Genomic DNA, 26,098 nt, shown 5'->3' with positions numbered 1-26,098 from the left:
ATGATTAGACCATGAGGCCATTATTTCACATTTCTAAACCAAGAAATAATACCTTCCAAATCCCTTTCCCTTGAGCTTCAGACTATCACATCTATCCTTCACATCCAGTTGAATCTCTAGAAGCATTGCAGGGATGACTTTGGATCTTTGGCATTGTATCCTAGCATTCCTTTCATTCGATAAACCATCTTTCTTAGAAGCAATCCACCAAATCTGCTTCATAATCGTAGCCAAGTTCATATCTTTATTTTTTTTAATGCTCACTTCAGAGTATATACCTTTTCCCAAGCAATGTAGTGGATTTTTCGCTAAAGAGAAGGACCGGGACGCTTAAGAAATTTCAAAAGATGGATTCCAACTTCCTCATAACCTTATCTAACCCCCTTAAGCACAAAATTAATGAGATGTAGGCGCCCAACATGATAAAGAAATCTACACTTTCAATCTTCTCTTCACTAACTCAAAAAAAGGGTTAGTAGTCGATCACAATCAATTTACTGTTTATTTTGTTACCCTCCCGCCTCCCCACGTTGATGGGCTGAACTTATTTCATTACATCCTTTTGAGCCCAGCCCAAGGTTGTGTTGTAATGTTAATTCTATTGGGCTGGATTGGGTCAGCTCACCTCAGTTCGGCCCACTTTTATTCATACGTTGGAGAGTTGCCTGATTTTAAAGAGTCTGGATGGGTTCCGGTGGCGGTTGGCAATGGCCGCCCCTTCTCTCAATCCAGAATTGGCAGTTCCAGGGAGTTGGGTTTGCTGGTTACTTTGGAGGTGAAGCACGGGACCGGCCGGACTATTGATATTCTCCCTTTTCTGCTGCAATCTTCCAAGTCTCACCTTTCCAAGTGCACTATGAGCTTAGCCCTCATACAGGGCTACTCTTCTGCGGAGGAAGAAGAAGAGCCGTTTCAAGACCTCAACTCCTCAGATGAAGAAGAAGATAAAGTCAGCCGGAGTCGTTACAGCGACGATAATGGTTTGTTTGATCTTCCGAAAAAATCAGGCGACTCTTTGCTTCCATCAGCTTTCGAAGCATTCTCCGAAGTACCTATCCGTTGCCCCAATCCTCCACCCTAGAATAATACTGTAGTAATTTTGATTTTTCGCTTTCGAGTGAGAATTTGAATCTAATTTAATTGGTCTATATTAGATTTTCTCCATCTTATCTCTCTCTCTTTTGGCTTTAATGGAGGTTGCAGGACCACCGGAGTTCCTCAACAATTCCGTTGCCGATTATGTTTCCACGGAGGACATCAACCCCAGAGGTAAACATGGTGGCCGTGCGGCATTTGGCAGAGAGAAGAAAGATCTGCCTGCTGGTAATATTTCGAAACCCTCAACCGAAGATAGATTAGGGGGAAAATAAAAGTTCAAAAATTGAAAATAATATTTTCGAAGGACTGATATGTTCTTGTTTTCCACACGAATCTTGCAATCTTTGGACCTGTATGAAAGATTTTTTCTTTTATTTGTTTTTTTTTTATTTTTGGTTTTACAATCTACTGTTGAAGTATTATTGCATCTTAGTTTGGCAGTAATGGGGTGTTGGTGCAATAGATATATGTAGAGGTCATTGAAGAAAGAGCTCATAATTTTCTTGAACTTTTCCAGCTTACTTGGTGTTATTGGGGCTTGCTGGCTATCTTTAACACCCCCCAAGCCAAGCAAGAACTAATTTATTTCGCCTATTTGCACTTCTGTTAGATTAGTAACAGAAAAGTGTGTTGCACTATTGTTATTGTTGCTATTTTTTAGTTTGGGGGTGGGGTGGAATTGGAAACCAGGCCTTAGAGAGAAGCTTTAACTCCATAATTACAACTTGTGCGAGGTGTACAATATGTTTATATAATAAGAAGTGCTAATTCTTATTCCAGAGAAAAAAGGAGCAGCAATGCTTTGATTTTTATTTTTAAGTCCCCGAAAGTTACAAAACTTACTTGGGAGCTTTGCAGATGCCTGTATGACACAGGATGAGTTCATATTGATAACTCTAATATAATTGGAAGAAATTTGATGCAGCTACTTGTTTCGTTAGGGTTAAGTAGGGGTTATTTTTGTCTATTTGCATTTTTTTAAATTTAACATCATCTCGTTGTTAGCTACGTAGGAGTGAGAGTCCAAATTAACTTTGACTTCTGTTTTAGATGTTGATTACAACTGGTAATGGCCTTTATTTATACATGAAATCCTTCATTAGTTTGGGAGATTTGGTTTTGAAATGTTACCTCTCATGGCTGAGAGTGGGGCAACTGTTCTGTTCTTCGTTCTAATCCTTCTTCCTTACATCTCAGGCACCACCTGCCTCCTCTCTCCCTTTAATATTATTCTGGTTCTTTTTGTTCCTTTCCCCAGCTGCAAACGACAAAGTTGGGCTGGAAGGGATTTGATCGAATTCCTCATCCCCAACTCGTTCCCTTCTGTATTTGGTATGTTTTTATACATCCCAGGGGCGATCCTATCTATACAATCTGGTTGCAAGCACTCATGTGGACGACTTGGACCCATCACAAATTAGGAGGCTATGAAGCAGATTTGATAGTCTGCATTACTGAGATACGTTTCTAAATTATATTTAATATCAGTTTCTGTCTCTTAATCTGTTATGTGATATTCTGATTCATACTTGCTGCTTTAGAATTAGTACTCATTGGATTCAAACCTGATTCCTTGAGTAGTTATCTGATTCAGAATTGGAGATCCTGTTAAATCTGGCCCTTATCTAGCCTTCAAATTAGAATCTTATTAATCCAATCCTTAAGTGAACCCATCACTTGTAGATCCACCATTTAATCCACAAGGAAAGTGGGATTTTGAGGGAGACACCAATATGATGTTGAACGAGATGGTGAGTTGTATTAAGAGGGTTGCCAAAGAAATCCTTGGGGAAATGAAGGGTAATCGTCAGGCACCTAGGGAGACTTGGCGGTGGGATGATGAGGTCCAAGTAGCCATCAAGACCAAGAAAGAGAGTTTTAAGACTTGGTAGCGAACTAAAGAAATAGAAGATAAAAAGAGGTATAATGAGGCCAAAAATGATAGAAGGAAGGGGAAACAGTTGTCTATAAGATATCTAAAATGAGAGAAAGGAAGAGTAGAGATTTCGACCTTTTGAGATGTATCAAAGGTGAGGATGGAAGAGTGTTGGTAAGGGATGCAGACATTGTGAGGAGATGGGATGAGTATATTTTTGAACTACTAAATGGAGATATTTCGAGTATGATTGACCTAGATGATTACATTATTCATCAAGACACCACACGTCATGGATATGTATGAAAGGTTGGTGTGGTGGAAGTTAAAGAAGCCTTACGAAAGATGAAAGTAGGTAAGACACCAGGCCCAGATGAGATCCAGATAGAAGTGTGGAAGGCCCTAGGAGTATGTGGGGTATATTGGTTAATCAAGTTGTTTAACATGATTATGAACACGAGAAAAATGCCAGATTAATGAAGGAGAAGCATTGTAGTTCCGATCTACAAAAATAAAGGTGATATTCAGAGCTGCAATAACTATAGAAGCATAAACTAATGAGTCATACTGTGAAACTTTGGGAGAAGATAATTGAAGTCCGTCTGAGAAGTGAGACTCATATCTCGAAGAACCAATTTGGTTTTATGCCAGGTAGATCCACGACAGAAGCTATTTACCTATTGAGGAGGATCATGGAGAGATGTAGAGCTAGCAAAAATGGATCTCCATATGGTCTTTATTGATTTGGAAAAATCCTATGACAGATTCTTTAAAGACTTAATCTAGTATGTTCTTATGAAGAGAGGGTGTCGAGTAAATATATAGATGTAATTAAAGATATGTTTGAAGGCATGGTGACTAGGGTAAGATCTGTGGGAGGCCAGGGCAAGGAATTCCCAATTACGATTGGATTACTTCAGGGATCAGCCCTAAGCCCTTATTTGTTTGCGCTTATCATGGATGAATTAACCAAGAACATTCAAGACGAGATCCTGTGGTATATGATCTTTGTCAATGATATCATTTTGGTGGATGAGACAAAAGCAGGGATTAACGCTAAGTTAGAGATGTGGAGATCAACCCTGGAAACAAGAGGCTTTAAGATTTGTAGATCTAAGACAGAGTATATGATGTGTAACTTTAGTCACATTATGATGGATAATGAGATGGTGAAAATTGAGGAGAGAGAGATACCGCAAAGTGACTATTTTAGATATATAGGGTTAACCATAAATAAAGAAGTTGACATAGATGATGATGTCTCACAGAGAAATTAAAGTGGGATTGATGAAGCGGAGAGGTGCGACCGGAGTACAATATGACCACGTATTTCTTTAAAGCTTAAAGGAAAGTTCTGTAGGACTGTTATCCGACCGGCTATGATGTATGGGCTAGAATGTTGGGCAGTTAAGAAGTGTCATACAAAGAAGTTATGTGTAGCAGAGATGAGGATGTTAAGATGGATGTGCGGAAAAACTAGGAAGGATAAAGTAAGGAATGAATGTATTAGAGCTGATTTGAGTGTTGCTCCGATCAATGACAAGCTCCGAGAATGTCGTTTGAGGTGGTTTTTCCATTTACAAAGGAGGCCTGGGGACGCCCCCAATAAGGAGAAGTGATCCGATCCCGATTGAAGGCGCTAAAAGAGCTAGGGGTAGGCCTAAAATGACTATAGGAGAGGTTGTGAGGGAGGACATGCATAGTCTGGGTCTTGTACCAAGTATGACCTCGGATAGAGCCTATTGGAGGTCCAGGATCCATGTTGCCGACCCCATTTAGCTGAGATTTTCCTGACTTCTTGGGCTGTCCCTCTTGGGCTGTCCCTCTTTCCTCTTACTTTCATTTCTGATTTCTCACTTCTCTTCTCTCATTTCTTCATTTTTGTATTCCTCTTAGTTTCATTTCTTTAATTATGTGTTGACCTTAGTTTTCCCTACTTTGTTCTGCAAGGATCCATGTAGCCGACACCATTTAGTTGGGATAAGGCTGAGTTTGTTGTTGTTGTCATTATTATCCTTATCCAAATAATGACCCCAATTATGGTCTTGATGGTGAGGTCGAAGGTAACTCAAGGTAATCTTCCAATGGACTAGTAGAGAAAGCTTTCCTCTTCCGACAGTAGAGTACTCTACTGCATGATGAGGATTCTCAACATAGAAGCAAAAGCCAACCACATCTCTGCAGAATTAATTCAAGCACTGAACATCCTGTAAAAGTAGCCTTTTCAAGAAAATTTATGTGCGAAGTTTTGGGCCTAATGCTAGAGAAGAGGCCGGTGCAGTCATACGAATTGACCTACAGTTTGGGCCACTTCACTACCAGGTGCCTTGCCTAGTCAGTCCTTTAGCGCACTGTGACGTTCTCTTAGGGCGACCTTAGCAACGAAAGCTGCTATTCTCTACAATGGTGCATGGAACACCATCAAGGTGAAACAAGGAGGGCGAATGTTTCTGATGTTGTCTCACACGTTGACAGAGTTGCGTCGACGGCGACAATTCTCTCCTTCTATGCGCTAGTCTATCCTCCCAACTCACGGAGTTGTGGTACAACCACCCTCCCGGAGATACGTGTCACCCTAACGTCGAGATAACTACAAGTGCATCTTGGGTTCGCGACCTAACTCGATGGAGTCGAGTCTTTAAAAAGTGGGAGAGCTGATTTAGCTACTTGGTCCATTAGAGTTAATTAGGGGCTATTTTTGTCATTGCATTTTTTTATTATTTAACATTATCTCTTTGTTATCTCCGTAAGAGTGAGAGTCCAAATTAACTTTGAACTCTTTTTTAGATGTCGATGACAACTGAGAATAGCCTTTATATATGATTATATTCGTGTAACCCTTCATTATTTTAGAGATTTGGTTTTGGAATGAAATTTAGTTTTGGTTTACATCTCATGGCTGTGGAGTGGTGCTGTTCTGTTTTTCCTCTTAATCCTTCCTTCTTCCTTACTTCTCAGGTACAACCTTCCTCCTTTCTCCTCTATCCTTCTTCTCTCCCTTTAATATTATTATGGTTCTTTTTATTCCTTTCCCCATCTGCAAACAAACAAGTTGGGCTGGAAGAAATTTTGATCAGAATTATTGCTCTTCAAATATTATGCTATTTTTCTTCTTGAACACACTGTGAGTATCCTTAAAAAAGAAATCAACATTACTATATATCATTGGGAAAGAACTACCCCTGAACAAATCTTTTGCTGTTCTTCTCCATTCATAATCCCCAAGCAGCGGTGCAAACAATGTTCCCTTGAATCCTTCCTCATGTGATGGGCCATTTTACTAAGAGTGGAATACATCCTTTTATCAAGGCTGGTGGGGACAGTTTCAGTTTAAAAGGGATCAACAACAATTGCACAATTTTCTAGCAAGAGGTCAATGATAGATGGTTAGTGTTCTCCTGTGATGGGATATATAGACCTCTAAAATCTATTTGTCCACCTTGACTATTTACCCATCACTGCAGTCCAACGGAGCCTGCTATTCAGAGAGGTTTTATTGAAACAAACTATGCGTAACTGAGATCTTCCTTTGGACCTAATCATTCGTAATCTGCAGTATTCTCCATGTGGGTGAATTTAGTGCTGACCTAACTGATCAATACGGAGTTAACTTTAAATGGGGTTAAAATAATGTTTCAATGTCAGCCACTGGTTATTTGATAGTAATTAATTTCATCTGACCACAAAGGAGAGGGAGGGGATTTAGATGACCCTGCATGGCCTACACTAGCTAGGGTTGTTTGTTTTGGTTCTGGAGTAGTTTGATAATATTTATGTGCCTTGCAGCAAGGGACATTTGGTTATTTCAGCAGCAGAGGTTGCCATTCGGTGGCTTGCTGAAAGGAACTGCTTTTGCAGCTAATGTCCAAGCCTGTAGACTATGTTTGGAAGGTGTTATTTGACCCATGTTGGACAGCTGTTGCCGAAGTTGCTGACGAAAAATCTGAGGGTTTGTATCTTCTCTTCAAGCCCCATGCTTGTAGCTAAAGTGTATCCAATTGGTATGAAGCCATGGAGCTTTATGTTTCAAGGTCTTGTGGCTGATTGGACTTCTCTGGGGTTTTCATTGTTTGTAGCCATGGGAAGCTCGTGGGACAGCTTCTTTTCATGTGTTGAGTTGTAGTATAGATAAGTCACATGTGGTTTGATTATGGTGTTTTGCCTGTACATTTTTTGATGAATCATTTTTTCTGTGAAATTGCTTCTGTTATTTAATTTCTTCCTTCCTTAGTTACTGGAGTAAGAAGCCAGAAGTAATAGCTTCCCAATATTGTACCTCTGCCCAGAAACTATAGTTCTATCCAACCCAGCATACTCAATTGCCATAAATATTGATGATAGATCAATCAGCTACTGTTATTAGTTATTAGAAGAGGTCACTGGGGTTAATATCCCTCCCCAGTCCCCCTCCCCCCAGAGAAGAGTTTCTAATTATCCCATTCCTTGTGTTAGTCTAGGAGTGAAAGGAATTTTATTAGGTCTAGCCAGGTGGATTGGTGTGGAATTGGTTTGGGTTTTTTATTTTATGGGTTTAAGTTGTATTGGGGTGGTTTTAAAGCCCAATACTGGGATCAAGAAGTCTATGCAAATTTAGTGTTATGTTGGCTTTATTTGTTTCATTTTTTTCTAATGTGAAATCCATATAGGAATTGATAAGCTAGAGTTGTAATTGAAATTATGTGTTCTCTTAAGAGTCATAGGGAGTAAAGGTCTATATAAAGAGGTCTGCATATTGGAATTAGTGGTGGTTATTGGATGTTTGGACTTAAGAACTGAATTCAATTGAGTTTTGGGTTAAACGTCGGGTGATGGTTATGATGGTTTGAGCTGTACTTTTGCTGCTGTTGGTGATTGTTAGTGCTGCTACTTTTGTTTATATGATGCAGTTGCGTTAGCATGGTTACACCAGAGCAACCAACTTTGGAGACCCAAGCTGAGGCGCAACTGGAAAATCAGGTTTTCTGGTCAAAGGGTGGGGGGGGGGGGGGAGGGAGGGGCTGGTAGACCGTATAGGAGTAATCTTTTTGTTTGGGTTGATTACATAGGAGATAGCTACCGGAGGGCCTCTGGTGCAACGGTAAGGTTGCTCCATTGTGACTAAGTGGTCACGGGTTCGAGTCTGGAAACAGCCTCTCTACAAAAGCAAGGGGTAAGGCTCCCTTCTTCCTTCTATCTCGGTAACATCTTTCTTCCCTCATCTCTTATTCTTCTTCTCTTATTTTGTTCTGTGATTTCCCTTTCTTTATTAAGTTAATGTTCATTATCACCTACTTGATACTGCCTTGCATTTAGCGTTACTGGCAGCGCCGTACTCTTTCATTGAACTCCCTCATTCCGCATCCTTTCACCCCCAAAATTAATGAGTTACTACTTACCCTAGAGGTCCCAACCCCTTGGGATTTGGTGTCCAATCGTTGTAGGGATTATGAGTTACAAGTCTGTTTTCAGATCTCTCCAGTTCCTCTTCTGCTGGTTTCTTCCAACTGATTGCTTGTGCATTCGAGAGGCATTGGGGTATGGTTTCTACCCCGAGAATTTCAGATTGAAATACCTTTAAATGAGAGAGTTCTCTCAAGAGAACTGAAACCTGTCTTCCGCCTCTCCCTTTGTTGAGAGGTAGAAGATATATTCCCCTTATCATGGCTGTTGAGACATTTTTATTTCTAGTCCCAAAATTACCCCTGCTTTTGTTTCTTATTCAACTTTCTGTCCTTTAGTTGATTAGTTCCAAGTTTGTTCTCTCTCATTAATTCTGATTTCCCATATCACCCTGATGGGTCAAAATACCCTATTTGGTTCGCCTATGGGTTCATCCAATTTAACACACGGCTCAACAATTGAAAGGAATGACAGAACTGTAAATATTTAAAGTTGCAAGGGGAATGGTAGCACGGTAAATAACCAAATAGAGGAGGGGACTTGATGGACTAAGGCAAGGACAGAAGGGAAATTAGCATTTATTATATAGGGTTAAACTTGGTAGTGAATCAAAAGAAAGGGTAAGATGTAATAAAAGTGAGGAGGGGTATTTTGGAAAGTGAGGAAATAAAGTTAAAGACCTAGCATATCGTTATCTTCTACAAAGGGAAAAGAGGATTAGACAAAATGAATGAATTATGACTAATGAATAGTTTCATACTGGTAGAAGTTTCAGTGGGATTCGATGGTAAATTACAGTTTAAGTGGATTTGGTGTATCTTTTGGGGTGTAGATGAATATTTGTTCCTTCATTATTTAAGTAATAGTTGTAATGCTTTAGCAGAAACTTAAAAGAAAAGTTTCTTTGTTGCTCAAGAGTGTTGTTTATTATGTTTTTTCTGGAATTTAAATATTTATACTCAATTTGCATGTTTCTTGCCCTGGTTGTAACTTGTTAGAAAATAACTCAGAAATTTGATGTTTTTTTCAGGTGCTGTAATGGAGTCTAAAGCTCAGTTGGTAGGAATTCGTGAGCGAGTAAGAAGTGATGTTGAAGGAAACTTGCCTCCTGCATCATCAGCTCAGCCTCACAAAGGTTCTGTAAGCACAACCCTTGGGGAAGGCAAGCGTGTAATGACTGCAACCAATCCTGATATGAAGGATGCTTCAGATCTTCTTAGGTAAATTCTTATTTTATATTCCTCTCTTGTATAATTTAAGGGAATATTTGGTCACAATCTTTATAACCAGAATTTTTTTTTTTTTTGGGGGGGGGGGGGTGGTGGTGTGGCATGAGGATGCAAACATATAATGAGAATTTCACAGTTTGGACTGGATATTCACCAAATCCACACTCCATAATTAGGAATAGCATTTACTAAAACAAATCTCTTGTCTTCATCTCCTATTAATAGTGAGATCTCTGTATCTCTTTCCACCCCAACATAATATATACATAAAACCCTTTGTCTTATTTTCTTCTGATGACAATTGTACATTATAAGCTACAATGTTTAGTTTTGTCCTTCCAGATACTCTCTCTTACCAAACACATGCTTAGTGTTCATATGTAAATGCTTTTGGACCTTGTCAAGTTTGGTGTCCAACACTCCTCGTGTTCTATTTTCTCAAGTCATATCCTCCTTATTTTCTCCCCCAACTCGGAACCTAGCACACATGTAGGGGGGATGTTCCCTTTTATTTTTTGGGTTAGTCGAAAGAACTAGTTTATACTGATTGAGCCATTGAGGGGGGGAGGGGAGGAATGTTCCTTTTTATGTTACCTTCTGTTTCCTGTGACGTCCTTGTGTCTTCATCTAATTGAAAACTGTTTTTTCTGTTCCAGGATGTGCTTGCAATGTGGGATACCAAAGACCTACTCTAATACACGAGGAATAGTTTGCCCTGTATGTGGTGATCGCCCTCCTGTAGACCCGAATCAAGTGCCTGAAAAGAAGAAAGGGTCCACCGTTAAAGACAAGGAGAAGAGCAAGAGAATGAAGGGTCAATCTACTCACTCAGCTTGGAAGAGTGAAACTGAGATGCAGCTTCGGCAGCAGTTCGATTAGAAGGCATGTACACCGGAGAGAGAAAGATGTGTAAAATGTCTTATGACAGAGAGTTAGATTCCTAAAATCACATGATTTTGGAGAGGAAAACCTGCAATAGATGGTCTAAAGTGCACTCTATTTATACATACAAAACCCTAATGGATTTTAGAATCTGTGCATGCGTGTAGAAATCTGCAATTCACTCAACACGTGTTTTTTGTTGGCTGTGTTATAGGTCACAGGTATGGATGAGTTTATTGCTATAAAAAAGGCTACCTCCAATGCCTGTGGATGAAATGGTTTTGATTACTGGCACTTATATTTGCAATGTGTACCACTGATTTGGTCATTTCATTACTTGGTGTGCCCGTTTCAAAGTTTGTTCCGTTCTGACAGTTTTTATGGTAAACCAAATGAGATTTTATTTTTGAGGTCTCGATCCGACTTGATGGATCTACCAGATTTGGAGGAGTATTTATATGTTTTTATTGTAGCAAGAAAAACAAGTGAGATTTGGGGGTTTTTGAGTTAGAGTTTTGATAGCAATTTTGGTGTTTGTGAGAGATTTTCAATTAGGGATTTTCGGTGAGTGCATTTTTCTTTCATTACATAGTGATTCATCTTTAGTTTCGTCCACGAATGTAGCACATCATATTAGTGTGTGAACTTTGTTACATCAGTGTCAGTTCTGCTCTGCTTTGCTTTTATTTTCTTCGTGTTTGAGTTAATAGTGGTCATGATTCCAAATTCCAATTTTGAGATCGTGTGATCAATGTATCTTGTCCTGTTGCATTCATGGTCATGGTGTCATACTGCAATTTTTCCATTTTCATGTTTGATATGCATTTGTGGAATAGATTTTTAGACATCGTGGGCTACCCTTGGAATGCGGGTTTAAGAGGACACACACAGACCACGCTTCCCCATTTCTCAGGATGTCCGGTGCTTTCCAGATGATAATGGACCATTCTTCAAACACTTTTCTATTTCCCAGGAATTCAGGAGTTATGAGGCTAAAGTCAAATGAAGAAATGCTGGGTCCGGATCAACTCTCCGTACATAAAGGCTCTACGTTTGATTCATGTCCTTTTGCTTCATCAGTAAATAGGATATCCCTCCATGCTGTCATTACTAATTAGGGTGTTTAGACTTTAAAGGGGCACTTATGGAAAACAAAAAATGATGTGTCATTCCGAAAATCATATGTAAAAAGACCCATTATATTATATTCTCCATGTACAGGAAACTCAGCCAGGACTCAAGAAAAGCTCCATCTTCTCACGGACAACTCATCCAACTTCTTTGAAGAGGTGCGGGGGAAAATATTTGGTTCGTTGAAGAAATGCAGGAAGTAGTTAAACGTTTTCCATGCAGAAGAAATACGGAAAAAATTTGAAGCTTCTCTATCAAGGTGCACTTCTCTCTCTCTCTCTCTCCAGAGAACCTATATGCGATTCCTATTTCCCTGCCGTTTCTCCAGTCCTTCCACATTCCATTTCATTTATGAAAAACAGGGGAGATAAGATATCTGATCAAAGTCAAAAACTAAAGTTGGCTGGGTTCAGCATCGGATACCCAAGTCTTCTAAAGAACCAAATGGCAAAAGTCCTTGCAGAGACAACAATTTCTGATGCCTTATTATTCCATTTCCTCCTCCTCCTCTCTTGATAAAACTAAGGACCATCTCCACCAAGACAAATTGCTAAACTCACATAAATGTGAGTCTCATAACCAAATAGTCGTCCAATTAGTCATTGGTCATCCCCCTATTTTGATGGGGCTCCTGATGTGAAGTCCATACCAAAAAAATGTGGTTACCTCATATAACAAATGAAATTGCATTGATCATATAAGATGGATTGGAATGAGTCATTCCATATATGACTCAATCTAGATATTGATTTATAGATAAAATCAGGTTGAGTGTGGTTAATTCTAATATTGTGTCACTAGAATTTTCCCCCTTCACGTGAAATGATCTTCAAGTTGCCATCAATGGTTTGAAAGGGTTTTTTTTTTGGCAGAAAGGCTATTGTATGTCAACATTTAATAGTTCTATTCATATGGATATTATGTTGTAGATATTTTTTCTATGGTTACACTATTTGGAAGTTCATATATGGGTTTGGTATTTTGGAAGTTCTCTATCAATCTTCTTCATTGAACATGGACTAAATCATACGAAACTGCACCTTCTTCCATTCTTGGTATCTATGAAAATGTTAATAATTTACTTGCAGTACTTTACATATTTTCAAACATTTTTCTATTTTGTCTATTCATTAACAGGTTCAACTACATCAAATGGTGATATAGAGATTCCAATATTGGTCTCAGTCTTTCTGGAACTCATAAGAAGATGAAAGTGGCTGATGTTTAAATGCTAGACTTTCCACACCGTTTTTGCAAATAGACCTGCATCAATTCAAAATGTGGTAAAGCTAATAAGATTTGTATTGGATCTGCTTAATTGAACTACAAAATTACGAACACAAGAAAAGAAAAATTACAACATGGATGCTTCTGAAGAATCAAAAAGTGATATAAATATTTGGATATTCTTTTCGCAATCTTCTACAACCATTTTCATGCACGGGTTTTCTGCTTCTTCGCACCTAATTTTGTTATTAGTCTTATCCATTTCTTTAGTTTGCAAGAGACACACAATGCCTACTCTTGAAAATTCAAAACCAAGGTTAAAGAATACATACTTGTACTATTTGTCAGTACTTATATCTTGCATGGGTTTGTCTTTCTGTGGTCTCATCCTATTCGTGTTAAATTACCTCTCTGGGTATAGACATGGCTGGTCTGATCTAAAGGTTGTTGCTCAGTTGGATTTTACATTCAGAATACTCTCTTGGTTTTTGATCTCCGCTTACTTGCACATCAAGTTTTCCCATTCAAATGAGCAAAGGTTCCCGATTCTACTTAGGGTTTGGTGTGTCTTCTACTTCCTAATGTCTTGTTCCTATCTTGTTATACATATTAGTTTGTATTGGAAACATTCGTCTTTACCTTTCCAGATATTTGTCTCAGATGTTGTATCCATTGTTGGTGGTCTATTATTTTGTTATGTTGGGTTGTTTGGCAAGGGTCGAGAAGATGAAGATATCCATCTTTCGGAGCCTTTTTTGAAAATTACTTACAATCGAAACAACAATGATGAGAGTGTCGGTGATGAGAGTGTAACTCCTTATGCAAATGCCAATCTTCTTAGTATTTTTACTTTTGGTTGGATGGGTCCTTTGCTTTCACTTGCATATAAGAAAACATTGGACCTTGAAGATGTTCCTCAACTAGACAAATGTGATAGTGCTAGCTTGGTCTTTGCTCATTTCAGAAGTAAACTTGAATATGATGGTAATGGTGGTCAAATAAGCACACTCAAGTTGGTGAAAGCATTGATTCTCTCAACATGGAAAGAAATTTTATAGACGGCTCTACTCTCCATTGTATGCACACTGGCTTCTTATATTGGACCATACCTTATTGACACCTTTGTTCAATATCTTAATAGCCCTCACCAACAAAAGAATAAAGGCTATTCGCTAGTGTTTATTTTCTTTCTTTCAAAACTCATAAGGGGCTTCTCAGATAGACACTTGTTCTTTCAATTGCGAAAGATGGCACTTAGAATCCATGCTGCCTTGTTCTCAACAATTTATAAGAAGGGTCTTAGCCTTTCAAACCAATCAAAGCAAGGCAGCAATAGTGGGGAGAACATTAATTTAATGAGTGTTGATGTTGAGACGATTGGCCTTTTCAGTTGGTACTTACATGATATATGGATGGTTCCTATTCAAGTTGTTCTAGCACTATTAATTTTGTACAAGAGCCTTGGGGTCGCTTCACTTGCAGCTTTTGCTACCACAATAATTTTGATGTTAGCAAATTTTCCACTCGGAAAATTACAGAATAAATTTCAAGGGGGATTGATGGATTCAAAGGATCAAAGGATGAAGGTGACATCTGAAGCCCTAAGAAATATGAGGATTCTCAAGCTCCAGGGTTGGGAGATGAAATTATTGGGTAAGATAATTGAGCTCAGGAACTTTGAAACAAGATGGTTAAAATAGTTAGTTTATACGTCAGCTATTACTGCTTTTGTCTACTCTTCTGCTCCCATGTTTGTATCCATGGTTACTTTTGGGGTTTGTATACTTATGAGAATTCCATTAGACTCGGGGAAAATTCTATCTGCAATTGCAATGTTTGAAATATTGCGAGGACCCATTTATAATCTCCCAGACACAATCTCTATGGTAGTTCGAACTAAAGTTTCTCTTGATAGAATAACCACTTTCCTCCATCTCGATGATCTTCATCCGAATATAGTTCAAAACCTTCCAAGAGATGGTGTTGAGGTTGCAGTTGAGATAGTCCAGGGAAATTTCTCTTGGGACATTAATCACCTTAATCTCACATTAAAAGACCTCAATTTTCGAGTATATCATGGGATGAAGGTTACTGTTTGTGGTTCTGTTGGGTCAGGCAAATCAAGCCTACTTTCATGCATATTGGGAGAAATGCCAAAGGTTTCTGGAGCCATTAAGTTGAATGGGACGAAGGCCTATGTTGCACAATCACCTTGGATACAAAGTGGAAAGATAGTAGATAATATATTGTTTGGTAAAGAGATGGATAAGAAAAGGTACGAGATGATCCTTGAAGCATGTTCACTAAAGAAAGACCTAAAATTTTGTGCCTTTGGGGATCAGACTATAATAGGGGAGAGGGGGATCAACTTGAGTGGTGGGCAGAAGCAAAGAATCCAGATTGCACGCGCTTTGTACCATGATGCTGATATTTATTTACTTGATGATCCTTTTAGTGCTGTGGATGCTCACACAGGAACTCACCTATTTAAGGTAAATGCTCTTTGACCTCTACTTCCAAAGCATTCCTTGATGAATTTAGCTTGATGCTACACATCTCATTACTTACATCATAATTGTGTTTAGTAGAAACTAAATTTGATCTAAGAAGGAAGAAATAATGGTTGTCTAAACGAACAAGACGTATAGACACATAATATTGTTCTTGCATAAAACCTATAATTTGATATTACTTATCATTTAAAAAAATAAATTATATTAATTATGTATCCTATTTAGATCTCTTAGGAACCAAATTCTTTTTTAGCGCCTGTATATGAACAACTGAATTTCTATAACAGGAGTGTTTGCTGGGAATTTTGGGCTCAAAAACAGTAATTTATGTTACCCACCAAGTAGATTTTTTATCCTCTGCTGATCTTATCCTGGTAAGAACATGCCACATTTCTTTCCCGACTTCAAGTCGTCCCTCAACCTTGTTAGAGAGTAATTATTTTCCTTCTCTTGTTTGACAGGTTATGAGAGATGGAAAGATTACTCAAGCAGAAAAGTACAAAGATATTCTTAGTTCAGGAACTGACTTTATAGAATTAGTAGGTGCACATAAGAAAGCTTTGGCAAACCTTAATTTCATTGAACATGGGGCTGCTTTGGATAATTTAGTTAATGATGAGAAAAATGGCAATATGTTGTGTAATGAGAAGTCTATTCAAGATGATGAGGAAAGGGAACCTAAAAACAACAAAACAGAAAAATTGGTTGGCCAAGAAGGGCAGCTTGTCCAAGAAGAAAAGAGAGAAAAGAATGGAGTTAGTCTTTCAGTCTACTGGAATTATGTTACCACTTCATATAAAGGGGCGTTTGTACCTTTGATATTACTGTCACAAATTCTTTCTCAGATTCTCCTAATAGTCAGTAGTTACTGGATGGTGTTGGCTACTCCTTTTTCAATGGATGTGAGAGGATTCACTCTCATTTTTGTTTTTGTCGCTTTAATCCTTGGAAGCTCTTTTTGTGCACTTATAAGGTCTATACTAGTTGTAACGGCTGGATACAAGACATCCACTCTCCTCTTCAACAAAATGCATTTATGCATTTTTTGTGCTCCCCTGTCATTTTTCGATTCTACTCCGAGTGGAAGGATTTTAAATCGGGTCAGTAAATATGCTTATTTATTCTTGGGATCCAAATGATATTGTTTTATCACCATAAAAGTTAATATAAATTTAATTTTTAAATGAACTATATTTTTCTATACAGGTATCCATTGATCAAAGTGCACTTGATACCTTTATTCCACGTCAAATTGAAGAATTTCTTATCTCAGTCATAACATTCTTGGGAACTACTATAGTAATGTCACAAGTTGCATGGAAAATGTTATTAGTTTTTATTCCAATGACTATGACATGCATCTGATACTAGGTAATTAATTCTATATTCAATTCCACTTTTAGTAATAGAATTTCAAATCAAGCTTAGCTACTTTCTCCCCATAATTAATAGCCATAGTACAAGTTGGTTCAAGCTTTGTTTGATCAATGAATTCTAGATTTGTTTTGTTTAAAATAAATTTATTTTAAATTTATAAAGGACATGTAAGAAATCTGTCTTTTCAATCACACATTTTCGTGTAATTAAACTAATACAAAGTGTAGGCTTTCACCTACTAAAATTGTATGAGAAGAAAGGACCAAACAAGACCAATGTCATCATAGTGAAAAACGCAACTAAAGCAATGGGGCAGTGCTTTTGATATGTATGGTTAAGAATATAATTTGGCCTACTAACTCTATTGGTAGCTTCGTCAATTGGAGCTCATACTAAAAATAAGTAAATAATTCACAGAAATTGGCAATTAATAAAGGGAGAAGGTTTTCTAGTCTATCCCTCCACATAAACAAGCCATAGTCGGGTACTTAGTCTTGCCATGTGGCAAATCGGATTAGGCTGAACTTTTGTAGACAGGTAGCCCTAAAGTCCCTTGTTGACATATAAAGTTTCAGCCCAAATGGAGTTGGCCATGCAACGAGATAGATCATTTAAAAATCTACGGATTTGACACCAATTCAAGGGACCATAGAGTGGTGCATAGACATACATGGGAGGGTATGATATTACAGAGGTAAATGATTGATTTTGGCTCTGAAATTTAAATTCTAGTATCTCTAGACCATCTTTTATGTATCCAATTGTCAGATTTACTATATGATCCTTCCACATGATGGAATTAGGTGTCCCAACCAAGGATGTCTTTACCTAGTTTGCCGAATAGGGCAACTTGTGTCAATAATAAATTAATAAATAATCTCATTTTTTGCAGTAGACAAATAATAATCCAATTAATAACAATGAAAATAAGCTAGTAGATAATTTTAATAATAAAGTGGTAAAAATTACAAAATTATTAAAATAAATTAACAAAAAATTAAAAAAATAAATATTAAGGATTTTACAAAAATGTCCACTTCAAGGACTAACTAAGAGCCTTGTCTTAGTAGTCCAACAATTTTGGATCATGTGGAGGTGTGCTTTAGTAAAACTGATCATTATATAGTTGTTCCCCTTTAGGTTTAGTCATGCAACCCAATCTCTATTTTATGACCCGCCATGTTTGGCCCAATATTTTCAATGGTTAAATTGAAGTTTTCCAAAGATACAAAAGTTGAATTTTCAACCAATCAGAACAATGGATATATGGTGATTTGGACAACCCACATCAACAAAATTTGAGCCACAATGGAATTGCCATGTGGCTGATATCTAGCCTTTCAAGGGACACATATCTAGGAACTGGTGGTGCAACATTATTACTTAGATGATAACTTTCATTGGAAATCTTCTTCTTCCTCCATTCCTTTACATCTTTCTTTCCACTTTCCTTCTTTCTATCCTAAGTGAAGCCCATGGGCTAGGCTTTATGCTAAGCATGGAAAAAAAAATTATATTTAGCTTTTGTGAAGTACCTAAGATACACTAGGCTGCAATTTTTTTTTCTCTATATTGCACATTCGGGTGCTTTGGGCGAAAATTAATAAGGCCTTACTATCCAATCTATCATTAGAAAATTTAGAACTGGAAAAAAAATTGGTATAGACACATGTGGTTAATAATTGAATTTGAAATCTAATAAAATAATTAAAAATTTGGTTAAAAATTTGTCTACCATAATTGAGTTCAATAATTTTTTTATTAAGAATTTTGCAATAGAAATTTTGGGATGTAGTCAACATACAAGTAATCTATATAATAAAATAAATTTATAATAAAAATAGAAAATAGTAATCATTCAAAAGAGAATAGTTGAAGTAGATCAAATAGAATGAAAAAATTTCCTTCAATTGCGTCCATATCAACCATCTAAATGTAAGCAGCTCAAATAATCTCTCTCTCTCTCTCTCTCTCTCTCTCTCTCTCTCTCTCTCTCTCTCTATTACACATTTGTTTACCTCTTATACATAAAATTATTCATTCATTACACATTTGTTTACCTTGTACATAATTTTTGTTATGATCCTTGTCTTGTAGCAATATTACACACCTGCAGCGCGAGAATTATCACGATTGTTCGGAGTATGTCAGGCTCCAATTATACAACATTTTATTGAATCTAATTTAGGTTCAACAACAATTAGGTGCTTCAATCAAGAAGAGAGGTTTATGGATACAAACTTCAAGCTTGTAGATGGATATTCCCGACCCAAATTTCATTTCTCTGGTGTGATGGAGTGGTTATGTTTTCGTATGGATATGTTGGCATCCATCACATATGCCATCTCTTTGGTTTTGTTGATCTCAGTACCAAAGGGAGTCCTCACTCCTGGTAAAAAGTTGATCTTGATATCTTATAAAATCATCCTTTAGGACAATCATGATTGATTGTTCACATAAAAGATTGATTTTAAATTTATTTAATTTACTTTTTTGTCTTGAAGGAATTATGGGTTTAGCAGTCACATATGGGCTTGGTTTTAGTATGCATGGTGGGTTGTATGGGATCTTAACAAGTTAGAGACTAAAATCATATCTGTTGAGAGAATACTACAATATTCTTGCATCCCAAGCGAACCACCTTTGTTGTTCAAAGAAAATAGGCCAAGTCACGATTGGCCATCACAGGGGAAAATTGATATTCTTGATCTACAGGTAGTCTCAAATCTAGATTCCTCAAGTCTTTATCTCATTATTATTATTTTTTGTTTTATGGAATGACCCTCAAAGCCCACTGTTAAAAAAATAATTCTTCTTACTCTTGTAGAATTCTATTAACCTTCATGATTTGATTATTTAATATGTATCTAGGTTCAGTATGCCCCACACCTTCCTCTTGTCTCGCGAGGTCTCACATGCTCTTTCCTGGGAGGGCAGAAGATTGGCATCGTTGGGCGAACAGGAAGTGGTAAATCAACTCTCGTACAGGCTCTCTTTCGCATGCTTGAACCTACAGCTGGTCAAATTTGGATAGATAGTATCAATATCTCTACGATTGGCCTTCATGACTTACGGTCAAGATTGAGTATCATCCCACAAGACCCAACAATGTTTGAGGGGATTCTAAGGAGCAATCTTGACCCGCTTGAAGAGTACAGTGATGAACAAATTTGGGAGGTTGTTTTTTTTATCCATAATGAAATTTTTAATCAATGAAAAAGATAGGATGGACATATCTTATGCTACTAATGATTCACACCTAAAACAAACATATCATAATTGATTGGTTAGGACATGCATCTCTTTGAACTCAATTATCGTGGCCACCTTCTTTTTATTTTTTGTTTAATTTTGAAATCCTTTTGGTTGAGATATTAAAGTCATTTCATTGGCTGCATTGGATTATCTTTGTGTTAAGTTTGGATTAATATATTCTCTAATTTGGACATGGAAGTGCATTGATTTAACTGTCTTGTTTTCTATAGGCACTTGGCCTCCCCTTCTTGTTCATTTCACCTTTTGCTTAGTTCATATTTAATAATAAATACTATGCCATTTTGAATAATCAAGCGAGGTGCTAAATTGACATGGGTTTCTGTTGTCTTAGGCTTTAGACAGAGTTCAACTTGGTGATGAAATTAGAAAGAAGGAAGGGAAGCTTATTTCTGCAGGTTCGTTTTTTCTCATCTTCACTCTATACCAATGATTCTCAACATCAACTTATCAACATACAAGTGCAATCCTTCCAAAATCCTTATTATATGATATATCTAACTTCTAGTGCACAAGCCATTTTCTTAGCCCCTCCCTAACCCCTTTTTCAATAAGGAGGAGAAGAAAAGTTAATGAAAATAAGATTCTAAGTAGCTAACCCATTTTTGTATGTGTTTATCATAGTGACAGAGAGTGGAGGGAATTGGAGCATGGGTCAAAGGCAACTAGTCTGTTTAGGACGGGCACTATTGAAGAGGAGTAAAGTGTTAGTACTCGATGAAGCTACTGCATCGGTAGATACTGCAACTGACTATCTAATTCAGCAAACACTTAGGCAATACTTCTCAAGGTCTACTGTCATCACAATTGCACATAGGGTAACATCAATTCTTGATATCGACATGGTCCTCCTTCTCGATAATGGTTAGTGGCTAGTAATTATACACATCAAATCAAATGGGCTCAGTTGAATTTGGTAATGTATCTTTTCATCCTCTTTTGGTGCTTGTCTAATCAGATTGACATGTTTTCTTATCTTTAAATAGGCGTTGTATTAGAATATGATTCCCCCGCCAAATTGTTAGCAACCAAGTCATCATTTGCAAGGCTTGTTAAGGAATATACACGAAGATGTAGTTCCTAGTTTTTGAAAGAATAAATAGATGATTTCGAATGTTCAAATGTAAGCATGCCACATTAGAGTGAGCTGCATTGCTATTTTGGGTGAGACAAAATTTTGTTCGGAGAAGATAGTGGTATAGATATGGAGGCTACCTGTAGTCATTTGAGTTGGCACTAGCATTCAGTTGAAAATTTGGGGGTGGAAAAGAAGATGAGAGGGGGAAGAAAGAAATATTTCATGCTATAAACCTTTAGAGAAGTTTTAGTAGTTCAGCAGTATCTTTTGCCTGTTACAAATATATACAACATGACATTTTGGATAGATTTAAAATTTTGTGGAGAAGTAAAGCTCAAGGTTCCTTTGTTCCCATGTTAATTTTTAGCTAAAGTGAAGTTGGTCAAATGGCAAAAAAACGCTTTGAAAATCCAGAGATAAAAATGCAATCTTTATTTTAAAAATAAATAGATAATTGAAAATACAAGTGAATATGCCAAAACATGAGACGATATATGCTTGAATCTTAGTTTAAAATTTGACATGTGCCCAACCCACAATATGACATCTTGGATAGATTTAAAATTTTGTGGAGAAGTAGAGCTCAAGGTTCCTTTGTTCCCATGTTAATTTTTAGCTAAAGTGAAGTTGGTCAAATGCCAAAAAAAAACTATCCAGAGATAAAAATGCAATCTTTATTTTAAAAATAAATAGATAATTGAAAATACAAGTGAATATGCCAAAACATAAGACGATATATGCTTGAATCTTAGTTTAAAATTTGAACGTGCCCAACCCACAATATGACATCTTGGATAGATTTAAAATTTTGTGGAGAAGTAGAGCTCAAGGTTCCTTTGTTCCCATGTTAATTTTTAGCTAAAGTGAAGTTGGTCAAATGCCAAAAAAAAACTATCCAGAGATAAAAATGCAATCTTTATTTTAAAAATAAATAGATAATTGAAAATACAAGTGAATATGCCAAAACATGAGACGATATATGCTTGAATCTTAGTTTAAAATTTGACATGTGCTCAACCCTACACCTTTTTCTAAATACTTATAAGATCAGAATTTCCACATCATCCTTCCATGTGATAAAACTTGGAGCTGATCTAAACCCTCTAGAGCCTATCATTCAAAAAACTTTGCATGCATAAAGCTTTTAAGAACAAAAATTGGCTTCTTGATACATTAGACATTAATTTATCTACTGCCAACGCATTTCCTTGAATTAACATGTTATTTTTTCTATGCCAAAATTGTTCATATTAATTCTAGCTTTGATTAAATTTCTGAATGTCCCACCTCACAAAGTTTTCTTTCTATGATCATGCATTCTGACACAAAAGTCTTAAATTGATTCCTAGAGTGGCAATTTGAATTGTTTCTAGAACCAACCATATGGGATGTTATTCTGACCTAAAAAACAAATGGCTTAGGTTCTTCACAAAAAGATATTGTAATTAAATAAAGGGTGAGAGATAGGCACACCACCCGTGTGCGGTAAACTAGCTGGAGCACCAATGGAGGAGCGGGATGGGGTATCATACAAGAAGGGCAGGGTGGTCATTTCAAAAATGAGAAGAGAGAGATAGACACAATGGGCACTAGCTTACAGTGCACCAGCAGTGTGCCCAGTCTTTTCCCTCAAATAAAACTAGTACATGGCATCGACGTTTTTGATTGATGTGTTTTGTTTCGAAAAATTTTTGACAATACAATTTTTGGTAAGTTAGAAAAGTCAGACAAATTAAGTGATTTATATAACCTTTTGAAAAGGGAAGATTTAGGTACCTTTCGTTGAACACGTTTTTCTTTGTTGCTTTTTAATATTTTTGTTTTCAAATTACATTTTTAGGTAGAAAATACTTGTTGAGTTCACAATATTTTAGATGTTATTGTTTTAGTGGATGTAATTATAAAATGAATCTCAACCAAAAAAAATCATAAAGTGAAATTAATAATTTGGCTGCTATCTATATCTTCCTCAACAGATTTTTTGGACAGTAAATTCCCACTTTTGGGTGCATTGGGTAATCCAGTAGTTGAAGTAAAATGTGACTTTTATTGTGGGAGGACAAAGAGTTGAGATTCCTTGGGGAAGGGTAAGGGATACTAGCCCCGCCTCACCCTACCTATATAGTAATGCCTACTTAACACAAAAAATTTAAACTTACAGGATTGAAAAGGTCATACAAAACAAGTGCGAGTTCTAGTGGTTTACACCCAACCGACTTAGATGAAAAGAAATATTGTATGGTTCGCTTTTTAATAAAATCCTCCAATTATCTACCACTTGGAAAGCTCCTCTATTGAAAATGATTGTTTGGATGGAAAAATTCCATTTCGAATTAGGCAAATGTAAAAAACCAAATCTAGTGTGGGCAAGGTTTGGCGCAACGGTTAAGTTGTGCTATTACCATCCTGTTAGTTGTCAATTCAAAACTTGAAAACAACTTCTCCTGTGAAGTAGTTGGTAAGCTTGTATTCCTTTTCCCCTGCCATACTCTAATTTTTCAATTCGTTTTCACGTGGCAAAAAATAGTTTGGTTATATACGACCCACCCATGTGTCTGTGCCCAAGCACATGGGCAGTCTGTGAGGGGGATAGGTTGGTCATTGCGCTCACCCCCATGTATCTGGGCGCAGGCTGCACTGTGGCATGGAGAACAGCACCCCTTTGCTTTATTAGAACTTCGAAGATTGTTTGAGAAACTAAGGTTAGCTCTGTAGCTGAATAATAACTTAGGCATACCATGCGTCAAATTACCTCCCTTACTCCCCGCAAGCTTTTGAATACCAAACAACCCCTTAAATCCGATTCTTCTTATTTTTTTCCTCCTCCCTTCACTTCTGCTATTTACTAATCAAGGGTTGAAAGTTTGCTTTAATAAATTTGAGGGCTAAAGGGGGCGGGTGGAAGTTTGCTTTAACGGTAACCATAAAAATTTTTCTCACTTTTTCACAAGAGAAATTAGGAAATTACAGAATATGTGTTTTTAGGGGATTGACAAAAACTTTTCCCCTTTTTTTATTTGTTGGTACTTCATAATTTTCCCCCAATATAAATCCAAACGCCCCATCTCCTCCCTGCAACAAAACCCTTTCCACAAAGGTGACTTCACTCCGTTCTTTGTTTCAGCTGCACCATGAAGTATCATATTCAGTTGCTTGGACTTCTTGTTGTAGCATACTTTAGTGTAAGAAAAATTATCCATTCATTTCAATGTGGTTATTTTTTGTTTCTATTTTTTATTTTTTTTCTCTTATATATTATTTTTTTTCCCAATAAAGTTGCAGGGTTCTCAAGCTGAAAATGCATTCTTACAATACTGGGAAAAGCATATTAGTTTTCCACACCCACCACAGTGGTTTGCTGGAAAGACTTCTCCATTAAGCCACCATCAAATGACAATGTTTAAGAAACTTATGGAGGAAAATGAATTAACTTCCCACCTGCATTCATTCTGTAAGCAAGCTAACATTGCTTGTTCTACAAATGCATTGGTGAAGAAGACAGTAGATGACACAACTCTACCACCTATAGCCCAATGGAATAAAGCCAAACTCAAATATGAAGGCCTTCCAAATGAAACACCACTGTCGATTGCCAGTCAAGGGGGATTGCCATATTTTCGAGAGTCAATGGTAAAAGAAGGAGGTTTCATATCTGTCCCTGATTTAAGGGACCCAATGTCCTATAAATCATTCTTACCACGACCTCTAGCATCAAAAATCCCATTTTCCTTTGCCCAGATCAAGGAACTGAAGAAGATTTTTGGTGTGGTTGATAAATCAAACATGGATGAGTATATTCGAGATACCCTCGAGATATGTGAGAAAAGCCCCATTCGAGGCGAACAATGCACATGTGCAACTTCTGCCGAGGATCTCATCGATTTTGTTGTCAAGAAATTAGGGTTTCATGTACGCGTATGGAGTACTAAGAGCATCGTAGGATCTTATGAGAATGTCACAATTGGTGATGTGAAACTCATCTATGGAAACCTCTCCCAACCACCAGTCTTATGTCATAGTCAACCATTCCTATTTCAAGTCTATTATTGTCATATTTTTCATAAAGTAAAAATATATAAAATTGATATACATGCTCAGAAGAAAGTGAATCATGCGATCATGGCATGCCACTATGACACATCAACTTGGGATACAAACCATCTTGCTTTTAAGCTTCTAGGTTTTGGTCCAGGCCTAATTGAAGTCTGTCATTGGATAAACGAGAATGGAATGGTGTGGACAAAGACTCTAAGTTGAGTAGCATTTGAAGATTTTATAATCTTCCAGTTCTCTTGTTTGTGTTACATGTTACTGCTTTTGCTATTTGAAGGATAAATAATAGCATATTTTTTTCTTGCTGACCATGTCCTTCAAACTTCAATATAAATTTGTTTGTAAATTGTCCACCACAACAAATGACAATCCCATAAATTTTTAGCAAGTCATGCTCAGTCCATTATGAAAAAATCCCACATAAAAGAAGGCCATAGTGACCCGTTGGATAGATAGTCAAACTTGTCTGAACAGTCCACCTAAGTCTGCCATGTGGCAGATTATTGTGGCAATATTGACCGTTGGATAAATAGGATGGCCACAGTGTAAAATTTTATAGCGAAAATCAATCTACAACCAAACACCGAGAACAATCGATCCATAATTGAGTTAGGCCTGACATCAGGCTGTTTACTAACCATTCGATCTGGTGTTGGGCTTTAACCAATCAGTTTGTCATATCTACTCGAGCAAACATTTGACACCCTTAATTCAATGTAGATCCTGATAGAAAATAAGTAGGTACTCATCTGGAAAATTATCTCCTGTAATTCTCTGCTTGGTACAGTTTTTCTAGTGCCTCTAATAAGAGAGGGATGGATCCCACTGTCCCAGGTAGTGTGTTCGAACAGGGGATAATGTGGTCATTTTCACCCCTTGTGAGAGGAATTATAGGAATTGTACCAACAGCAGGGAACGACAGGAGATAAAGATCCGTACTCATCTACCCAAGGATTTAGTTCATGATATCATCACCGGTAAT

The 26,098-nt window shown here is 37.2% G+C and overlaps 1 protein-coding gene and 1 pseudogene across 2 annotated transcripts; both read left to right on the top strand.

Moving 5' to 3' along the window:
• Window positions 1-703: 703 nt before the first annotated feature.
• Window positions 704-14,387, top strand: LOC122648633. Of its 2 annotated transcripts, XM_043841845.1 has the most exons (6): window positions 704-1,048; window positions 1,197-1,323; window positions 9,384-9,573; window positions 10,239-10,473; window positions 10,929-10,933; window positions 14,374-14,387. In XM_043841845.1, the coding sequence occupies exons 1-4, from the start codon at window positions 857-859 to the stop codon at window positions 10,459-10,461; spliced, it is 732 nt and encodes a 243-aa protein (XP_043697780.1). In that variant the 5' UTR covers window positions 704-856; the 3' UTR covers window positions 10,462-10,473; window positions 10,929-10,933; window positions 14,374-14,387. The 2 variants fall into 2 exon arrangements, with proteins under 2 accessions (XP_043697780.1, XP_043697779.1); XM_043841844.1 differs by lacking the exons at window positions 10,929-10,933; window positions 14,374-14,387 and having other exon boundaries at window positions 705-1,048; window positions 10,239-10,589.
• On the top strand, window positions 13,369-25,320 carry LOC122648497 (annotated as a pseudogene).
• Window positions 25,321-26,098: the final 778 nt, after the last annotated feature.

This window comes from Telopea speciosissima, chromosome 1 (genome assembly GCF_018873765.1).
Source record: "Telopea speciosissima isolate NSW1024214 ecotype Mountain lineage chromosome 1, Tspe_v1, whole genome shotgun sequence".
NCBI lineage: Eukaryota > Viridiplantae > Streptophyta > Magnoliopsida > Proteales > Proteaceae > Telopea > Telopea speciosissima.
Note: the sequence above shows the minus strand (reverse complement) of the source record. Positions and strands in the feature narration are given on the sequence as shown.

Excerpts from the sequence above, each read along its gene's own strand:
- LOC122648633 (XM_043841845.1), top strand. The coding sequence starts at position 857 with ATGAGCTTAGCCCTCATACAGGGCTACTCTTCTGCGGAGGAAGAAGAA. Across the intron at positions 1,049-1,196 it reads CTTTCGAAGCATTCTCCGAA|GTTGCAGGACCACCGGAGTT; the intron begins GTACCTATCCGT and ends GCTTTAATGGAG. Across the intron at positions 1,324-9,383 it reads GAAGAAAGATCTGCCTGCTG|GTGCTGTAATGGAGTCTAAA; the intron begins GTAATATTTCGA and ends TGTTTTTTTCAG.